At 33.8% G+C, this 10,111-nt stretch overlaps 1 protein-coding gene across 1 annotated transcript; it reads right to left on the bottom strand.

Moving 5' to 3' along the window:
* Window positions 1-384: 384 nt before the first annotated feature.
* LOC137634602 (uncharacterized) lies at window positions 385-6,458 on the bottom strand. The gene is made up of 3 exons (XM_068367059.1): window positions 3,099-6,458; window positions 1,817-2,867; window positions 385-527 (listed from the first exon to the last, which is right to left on the bottom strand). Exons 1-3 carry the CDS (start codon window positions 6,456-6,458, stop codon window positions 385-387), a joined length of 4,554 nt encoding a protein of 1,517 aa, XP_068223160.1.
* Between the last annotated feature and the right edge of the window lie 3,653 nt (window positions 6,459-10,111).

Below are 10,111 nucleotides of genomic sequence, written 5' to 3'. Positions count from 1 at the left end.
CCATCGGTAGAGTTTCAGAAGTTGAAACTTGGTGTAATGCATCAATAATAATGATAATGATAATGATAATAATAATAATAATATTTATAATAATGATGATGATGATGGTAATTGATTGCATCAACATTAATTTCATAGTTTACCTGTTACCTATTGAATTTATTCTACACCCACACAAACACACACATATATGTGTGTATGTATATATATGTATATATATATATATATGTATATATATGTGTATATATATATATATATATATATATATATATATATATATATATATACATGTGTGTGTGTAAACATCAACCACTATAGCATTTAATATCTAATTCTACCTTTGGGAATGTATATCCACTGGAATTCATTTATGATAACAGCTTGTCATAAACTTATATCTCTCTTGATGGCTCGATTGGCAAAGTCCTCGCAGGGATGGTTTCGGCTTATAAAGGCATAAATTCGAATCTCTGCCCAGCCAGAAGTTGTTTTCATAAATGAATTCCAGTAGATATAAATTCCCACACCTAGAATTTGATATCAAATGGCATTGTGGTTGATATTTACATAGATTAAAATCACGAGTGTTATTGATATATATTCATTATTGATATATATATATATATATATATATATATATATATATATATATATACATATGTATATATATTACATTATATATATATATATATATATATATATATATATATATATATATATATATGTATCTATATACATACATATATATATATATATTGTAACATAAGATAACAAAATCTCTTATACTAAGGATTTACGAGCAGAATATCTCAGGAAACAGTGATAACCCATAATAACTTAAAATGTACTTTAATAACAATTAGTAAAGAAATTAAAGTCACAAACAGAACATTAAACCAATTACAAACGCATTACACAATAGCACTTCATCAAAACTACTAATCACTAATTTCTGCAGTTTACCGTATAATACCCAAGTCGCAAAGCTTTACATAATCACAACATATAATACACTGTAGTAACATCAAACAGTTAGTGGCAACCAACGTTACATCACACAAGAAAACGTCCAAATGGATAAACAATACATTACCATATATTCCTTAAAAACTTGATACACTTATTATCACTTGTTTGTTGCGACTCCGCCGAAAATCACCATTATGGGGCTTTATATACTCAACTCACGCTAGACATCCATGTACTAAATATAATTTTTCGGTACATTATCCTTGGCGACTACAGACAAGCGGTACTGCCATCTGTTGGCTAGTGTACACCTTTTTTATGAAAATATCAATTTTCAACCTTTTCTGCAATTTTATACTCAATTAATCATATTCCTTTACATTCCCCCCCTTTAAACTCCGCGGCTCTCTCCTCAGTCCATGCTGAATTTTCACTCGTACAGTCTTAAACATTAGCCACTTCCACCATTCAGCAACTATCGGAGACTGCCACGTCGTTGGTAACAAGCACTTTCCTTTCAAAATAAAAGGTTTAGATTAATCAACAGACCTAGAGAGAGAATCTGCAATGACATTTTCCTTGCCTGCTATATGGTGAACATTTATTTTGAATGGTTGCAAAAATAAAGCCCATCTTAAAATTCTCTTATTGTTGTGCTTACATTTATTAATAAAGGTTAATGGATTATTATCAGTATATATGTCAATTTCAAAATTACTGTTTAACAAGTATATCTCAAAGTGCATTAAACTCAAAATTAAACTTAAAGCTTCTTTTTCAACAATACTATAATTTAACTGGTGGCTATTGTATTTCTTTGAAAAGTAAGATACAGGGTGTAAAATACCATCATGTTCCTGTAATAATACACTGCCAGCTCCTACTTCACTGGAGTCAACCTGTAACTTGAATGGTAGATTAAAGTCTGGGGATTTCAGCACTGGCTTAGACATTAACATGAGCTTAAGTTTGCTAAAGGCTTCGTCACATTCCTTTGCCCAAACAAACTTCACATCCTTTTTCAGCAACTCTGTTAATGGGTAGGCTACATCTGAAAAGTTCTTACAAAATTTTCTGTAATACCCCACTGTCCCCAAAAATTTCATCACGCCACGTTTAGATGTAGGGATGGTCAAATTCTTTATGACCTCAATATGACAATCAACAGGTCTCACGTGGCCACTTCCTATTTCATGTCCTAAATATTGAACAGTAGTTTTTCCAAATTCACATTTTGCAAGGTTTATCGTGACATTGAATTCTAATAACCTCTTAAAAACATCATATACTTTTTTTATGTGATCTTCCCAGGTTTCTCCAACTATGATAATGTCATCTAAATAAACAAATACACCTTCGAGATCCTTTAAGATATAATTCATTTGACGTTGAAATGTCAGAGGTGCATTACATAAACCAAATGGCATTACCTTATAGTTATAAAGTCCATGGGGTGTAACAAATGCAGCAATATTCCTACTGTTTTTGTCTAACTCAATTTGATAGTATCCTTTCAATAAATCAATTTTACTTAAAAAATGAAACTTTGCTACATTATCAATTATATCTTCTACTCTGGGCATGGGATATGAATCTTTTATAGTTACATTATTTACCTTTCGATAGTCTGTACACATTCTTGCACTTCCGTCAGGTTTGTCGACTAGAATACATGGGCTAGCCCATTTACTATGGCTTTCCTCTGCTAGTCCGTGTTTCAGCAAATAAGCAACTTCGGTCTTTAACTGTTGTTGTTGCCTCTGTGACATTCTGTACGGACGCTGACTTATTGGAGTCTCCTCTCTCAACCTGATTTTATGATGTACTCCTTTTATCCTTTTTGGATGGTCTGAAAACAGATCTGAAAAGTTTTTAATAAGCACTTTAAAATCCTGCTGCTGTTCATCAGATAAATGAATACATAATTTACTAAATTTTTCATAATCCCTCAAATACTCAGTATTTTTTATCCTAACTTCAAATTCTCCTTCAACATCTTTTTCATCATCCTCTTTTGCAATTGACAACACTCCACTGGATTCATTATACCTTTTCAACTTGTTAATATGGAAAGTTTTAACTTTCCTTCGTCCTGTAGGAAATTGAATTCGATAGTTAACATCACTTACTTTTTCTTTCACCGTGCAAGGTCCTATATACTTCTGGTTAAAAACCTTACCAGATGTTGGGAGATACACTAGAACCTTGTCTCCGATGTCGAGTTCACGTTTTGCAGCCTTTTTGTCGTAGTTTCTTTTCATCCCTTCTTGTACCATTTCGAGATTCTCATGTGCTACTTTCCATATTTTCTTTATTTTTTCCTTCATTTCTTGTAAAGTGATAGAATCCTTTTCATCTGAAATCAATTGATTTTTTATCACCTCCATGGGCGACCTTACCTGATGGACATATACTAACTGAAAAGGAGAATACCCCAACGATGAATGTACGCTATCACGAACGGCAAATAGCAACATTGGTATGAAGACATCCCATTCCTTTTCATTTTCACAACAGTACGTGCGAAGCATGGTTTTGAAGGTTCGATGAAATCGTTCGACCACTCCTTGGCTCTGTGGGTGATAAGGAGATGATAAGCAATGCTTAATATTCTGACAGGCTAAAAATGATGCAAACTTTTTAGACGTAAAGTTGGTTCCTTGGTCAGTTTGTACTTCTTTTGGCAAACCAACCAGCGAGAAGAACTTATTAAGCGCTTCTATTATCTTATCAGCACTCACAGTTCTTAAAGGAATAGCTTCTGGAAATCTGGTAGCACTACACATAATTGTCAGCAAATACTCGTTGCCTTTACTAGACCTAGGAAGAGGTCCCACACAATCCAAAACCAGTCTTTCAAAGGGTTCGCCTGGAACTTCAATGGGTTGCAATGGCATCACTTTAGGGTCATGTTGCGCTTTACCTACTTTTTGACATAAATCACAATTTTTACAATATTCACTACAATCTTTGTGCATCTTAGGCCAATAAAAATACCTCAATAATTTCTCATAAGTTTTGTTTATACCTAAATGACCAGAATAACTACTGTCATGAGCAATACCTAGAACAAAATTCTTATAACTATTTGGAATAATCACTTGTTCTACAACATCATTAACATTTCTACTCTTAAACTTCCTCATTAGGATTCCATCCTTAACAAAGTAACACTTTCCTTCCTTCTCGATATCATTTATATCAACAAGGGCATTATCTCTTATTACCTTCAAATTCTCATCTTCAATTTGAGATTTAACAAATTCTTCCTTATTAACTTTCAGCATTCGCAAAGGAGTACTGACTTTACTTACTTGTGTTTCTGGACTGTCTTTAAACAAGTTTTGTAAATCCAAACAGTCGTCATCCTTTACCTTTCCTTCGGTACTCTTACTTCTTGTAGTAACTGCACAAGCAGGAAATATGTTTGGAAATGTACATTCAACTTCTGTAATAGATGAAGAATTAGAGGGTTTTTCTGTCAAAATTGGATTACTGCTACCAAAAACTTTGTTTCCACATAAATCATTTCCAAGAATTAACTCTACTCCCGACACTGGGATTTCTCTCACCAAAGCAATTTTAACAAAACCCGAAATTAACGGAGTTTCCAACTTTACTTCTACTAAAGGAGCCGAGAATTCAGGACCAAACCCACGCAGAAGTACATACTCTCCAGTATCCTTCCACTGGTCATACATATTTCTTACCATTACAGACTGTACCGCTCCGGTATCTCTTAACCACCTTACTTTCTTTTTTTCAACACAAGGGAGGTGTAACCAACCTCCTCCTATAAAAGGGTCATACAATTCAGTACCTTTGGATTTGGTACTCTCTTCAGGAAGTGCCATTCTATTTTCTTTTACATTAGTCTCAACATAACCAACATTATTAACATTTTGAACACAATTGTTACCCATTTTGTAACCAATATTCTCATCAACATTACATACATTATTATCAATGCTATTGTTACAGTAACTCTTACCTGGCCTAAGGGGAGAAGCAAACAAACAAGGACTAATGTCACCACATGCTTGCGGTTGATTTAACAATGCAATAGTATTTTCAGGTTTATGATCATCCTTCTTAGAATGTACAGGTTTATCTTTAACTTTATTTACCACTTGAATTGGACGGTTTTCTGTGCGATGTGGACAACTCCTACTGATGTGTCCTGGTTTGCCACAACTGAAACATACAAAATCTCTAAAGTTTTCGCCTACATTTTGATAACGGGGTGTAAACTGATCATTTCCACTGGATCCTGCTTTTCCAGCACTAACACTAGGACCATAACTATTTTGACTTGCCCCTCTAAAACCTCTATTAAAGGATTTATTATAAACTCCCCCTGGTGATACCTGTGAACTCGTAGTCTTACCTTGTGCCTTGTAATTTTGACGCTCTTCCCACACTCTGTTCCTTCCAATTTTAGGAGTGACGTCAGTATGATACAGCTTATGGGTCAATGCGTAATTATCAGACAATCTAGTGGCTTCAACCACATTATCTACATCACGTTCATCCAAATATGTCTTAATAAGTGGATTAATACCATCCTTAAACTGCTCAAGCAAGATAAGTTCCTGAAGTTTACCGAAATCACCATTAACTTCTCTGGCATTTATCCACCTATCATACCACAGGCGTTGTTCCCGTGCATACTCCATATGAGTGTGACCATCTCTTTTTATCCAGCTTCTGAACTTCTCTCTATACCTCTCAGGCACCCATTCATAAGCTTTCAAAACCTCAGATTTAACTCTCTCATAATCCTTAGAATCATCCAAAGATAAGGCAGCAAATACTTCCCTAGCCTTTCCTCGAAAAGAGGTTTGAACCAACGTGCTCCACGACGTTCTCGGCCATTCACGCTGTTCTGCTACTTTCTCAAATTGTAAAAAAAAAGAGTCTACTTCATTCTCAACAAAAATGGGTACACTTTTTACTGCGTTGTCTACCTGAAAAGACTTTAGTGCTACTTTGGACTTTCCTTCAACTTCAATTTTCTTTATCTCTAGTTCTATCCTCTTTTGCTCAACCTCAGCTTCTAATCTTTTAAGTTCGACAGCTTTCTCATTTCCCAATCTAACTATTTGCAAATGAATCTGCATCTGCTCAACACTCATCCCTTCATAAACAAGTTTAGACTTTTTTGGTTTGACTTTAAGTGACTTGGTTTTTTCACGTACGACTTTTGCACCTTCCTCTTCACTTGTACTATCCTCTGTATTATTATCACTAGCACTTTGCTGGCTATCAGCTTCTTCCCTTTCCCAATTCATTAGTAACAACGCTTCCTTATCAGACAAAATTTCTAAAGTCATTAGCGCCTCACTTACTTTATTTGAGATTTCTTGCTTCCTTGCAGATTCTGATACTTCTACATTATAGTACCTAGCTAGAACAATCCAGTCTATTTTAGTTATACCTTCTAACTTCTCACCACTAGGACTACGTATGAAATCTTTCAAATCAAACATCTTTAATAACCTGCTCAAAATAACAGCAAGACAAATATAGCGCTAACACTATCACAACTCTCCCCCCTCTTTAAAGTATATGGAAGTGCTAAAAAGCAATTAACAGTAGGGATACGTAATTTAACGGTTGGCAAACATGAGCTAACACCGAGGATAAGTTAATAGGGATACGTTCGGGTTTCGTTCGACAGGCCCCCATGTAACATAAGAAAACACAATCTCTTATACTAAGGATTTACGAGCAGAATATATCAGGAAACAGTGATAACCCATAATAACTTAAAATGTACTTTAATAACAATTAGTAAAGAAATTAAAGTCACAAACAGAACAATAAACCAATTACAAACGCATTACACAATAGCACTTCATCAAGACTACTAATCACTAATTTCTGCAGTTCACCGTAGAATACCCAAGTCGCAAAGCTTTACATAATCACAACATATAATACACTATAGTAACATCAAACAGTTAGTGGCAACCAACGTTACATCACACAAGAAAACGTCCAAATGGATAAACAATACATTACCATATATTCCTTAAAAACTTGATACACTTATTATCACTTGTTTGTTGCGACTCCCCGAAAATCACCGTTGTAGGGCTTTATATACTCTACTCACGCTAGACATCCATGTACTAAATATAATTTTTCGGTACATTATCCTTGGCGACTACAGACAAGCGGTACTGCCATCTGTTGGCTAGTGTACACATTTTTTATGCAAATATCAATTTCCAACCTTTTCTGCAATTTTATACTCAATAAAACATATTCCTTTACAATATATATATATATATATATATATATATATATATATATATATATATATATATATACATACCTACATACATATATATATATATATATATATATATATATATATATATATATATATAAATATATATATATATATATATATATATATATATATATATATATATATATATATATATATATATATATATATATGTATGTATATTGTTACGACCCGTGTAGGCCGTAGTTCTGGTTCTTTAAACTTTGATTTTTTAAAGGAATCGTAGGCAGTACATTATTTATGTAACACGGTGAACTGAGGGAAGACAGAACAAAAACACTGGAAAAATCTAACAATATTTATTACAATACACTTAAATAAATTCAACCTTGCACCAGGAGTAACCAAAAAGCTCCTAAGACAAACAACAATGATTAAACAAAAATGACCTAGAGGACTAATATACAGAGTCCTCTAAATACACAAGGTTGACCTATATCTAATAATCTTAACCCTAACAAAGAAAAACTAAACAGATCAAAAGTATGGCTCATATATTAAGACGGGCCCACAAATATCAACAAACCACTACCCTATTACTAAACATATAGGAATAAGGAAGACAGGAGAAATGAAAAGGCAGAAAACCTTAAAATTACCTACCTACACACAAACGTTTAAAGCTAAACCAAATACCAAATAATAAAACATAACACAAGGCAGCATACAAATACACATGCCACATACTAAATGCATAAATACTTAGATACCTTCACAAAAGAATTATGCAGAGTCATAATTTATAGATATATGTAAATAACCCAACACTGTATTAACTATCTGTGAAATAACTCAACAGTACTTATCCATACATGGATTAGACGACAGAGAGGGGACGAACGTTCATCAGCATCAGAGGGAGTATCATTAACACCAGGAAAAGATCGTAACTTTACCTGGGTAATAACTCCCTACGTTCCCCCTCACGGACCCTTGGTCCACAGACGAGCAGCGTAATAGATGTGATGACGCTCTTGGATCACGGCAATAGTACCTCCAACAGTGCCGGGACGGAACGACGGCACCGTCTTCCCGCAGGATCCTCAGGCGGGGAAAATAACGCCAAGTGAAGGTCGCAAGTGACACATACATATTGATATAAAGTAATTTACACCAATAACTTTATGTCAAAAGAATATTGTGAATTTCCCATCTTATGAATTACGTTAGACAAATTAAATGTATTTGTTCTTCCCAATACTCAGCTTAGGTCTTACACTTCGTTAAGCCAATCGTATATATTTCAGTTCTTGGTTTTATCAACTTCAGTTTCAGTAGTAATTAAGAGAAATCTCAAGTGGGAACAAAATTAATTTTTAAAAAATTAGGTTTCAGTGTTTCAGAATTAGTTATCGTTTTATATGCTTCAATCTATTGTCCACTATGAGCCTATTGCATCTTTTTTTCATTTAACAATTTAAGAAAAATAAATAACTTGACGATTTAAATGCATTTTGTTGAGAAAGATACTTTCTTTAAGAACGTAAAAATCTTTAATGAAGAAATAAATTGCTATATAATACACACTGACAGAATCCATCGCATAGTAACCTTCATTAGCAATACCAAGAAGGAATATCACTCCTTCCACTCTTCTTGAGGGATACACCAGCCATCCATTGAGATACTATCGCTTGAGTGTTATTTTGTCCTTTCACTGGCTAGACAATACTACATAGGATCCTTCTCTCTAGTTACGGTTCACTTTCCCTTTGCCTACACACACACACACCGAATAGTCTGGGCCTATTCTTTAAAGATTCTCCTCTCTCCTCACACACCTGACAACACTGAGATTACCAAATAATTCTTCTTCACCCAAGGGGTTAACTACTGCACTGTAATAATCCAGTGGCTACTTTCCTCTTGGTAAGGGTAGAAGACACTTTAACTATGGTAAGTAACTCTTCTAGGAGAAGGACACTCCGAAATCAAACCATTGTTCTCTAGTCTTGGGTAGTGCTATAGCCTCTGTACCATGGTCTTCTACTGTCTTGGGTTAGAGTTATCTTGCTTGAGGGTACACTCGAGCAAACTATTCTATCTTATTACTCTTCCTCTTGTTTTTTAAAGTTTTCATAGTTTATATAGGAAATATTCATTCAAATGTTACAGTTCTTAAAATATTTTATTTTTCCTTGTATCCTTTCCTCACTGGGTTATTTCCCCTGTTGGGGCTCTTGGGCTTATGGCATCTTGCTTTTCCATCTAGGCTTGTAGCTTAGCAAGTAATAATAATAATAGTAATAATAATAATAATAATAATAATAATAATAATAATAATAATAATAATAATACAACTACAGATTTCTAGCTAACAAACACTACTATAACCGGCTGAAATTTAGCGTTCGGAAACTTCATAACCTAGCAGAAATCGTTGAGGTAAAAAAAAACCCGAGAGAGAGAGAGAGAGAGAGAGAGAGAGAGAGAGAGAGAGAGAGAGAGAGAGAGAGAGAGAGAGAGAGAGAGTTATGGTAAGTTAAACCAAAGAATCCTTTGGTATTAAAATCCATTAAAGTTTCCGCTACAATCACGTGAGAGGAGATGAGATTGATATAATCACTGTAATTTAAATTTAATTATAGTAAATTTCGTATATGACAGGATTCGAAACGAGGCAGTATATAAGATATCAATAAGAAATGCATTTCTCACGAAACAAAAGATGTAAATTTCTCTAAACTAACAAAAAAAGATTAAGGTAAATTCGAGAAATTGTAAAGCTTTGGTAATATAATTGATATGAATAATAGCTAATACGGATGATCTATACTTAATAAATTATAAACTGAATATTAAATCACTTAATAAAATAAAGATAAT

Source organism: Palaemon carinicauda, chromosome 3 (genome assembly GCF_036898095.1).
Source record: "Palaemon carinicauda isolate YSFRI2023 chromosome 3, ASM3689809v2, whole genome shotgun sequence".
Lineage (NCBI taxonomy): Eukaryota > Metazoa > Arthropoda > Malacostraca > Decapoda > Palaemonidae > Palaemon > Palaemon carinicauda.
This window is presented reverse-complemented; position numbering and strand designations above follow the sequence as displayed.

Bases quoted from the DNA above. Each gene is read 5' to 3' on its own strand.
- LOC137634602 (XM_068367059.1), bottom strand. From the start codon at position 6,458: ATGTTTGATTTGAAAGATTTCATACGTAGTCCTAGTGGTGAGAAGTTA. The intron at 2,868-3,098 runs GTAAGTGATGTT...TCTGATGAACAG, and splicing joins CTTGCACGGTGAAAGAAAAA to CAGCAGGATTTTAAAGTGCT. The intron at 528-1,816 runs GTATTTTACACC...ATCAAATTCTAG, and splicing joins ATTATTACAGGAACATGATG to GTGTGGGAATTTATATCTAC.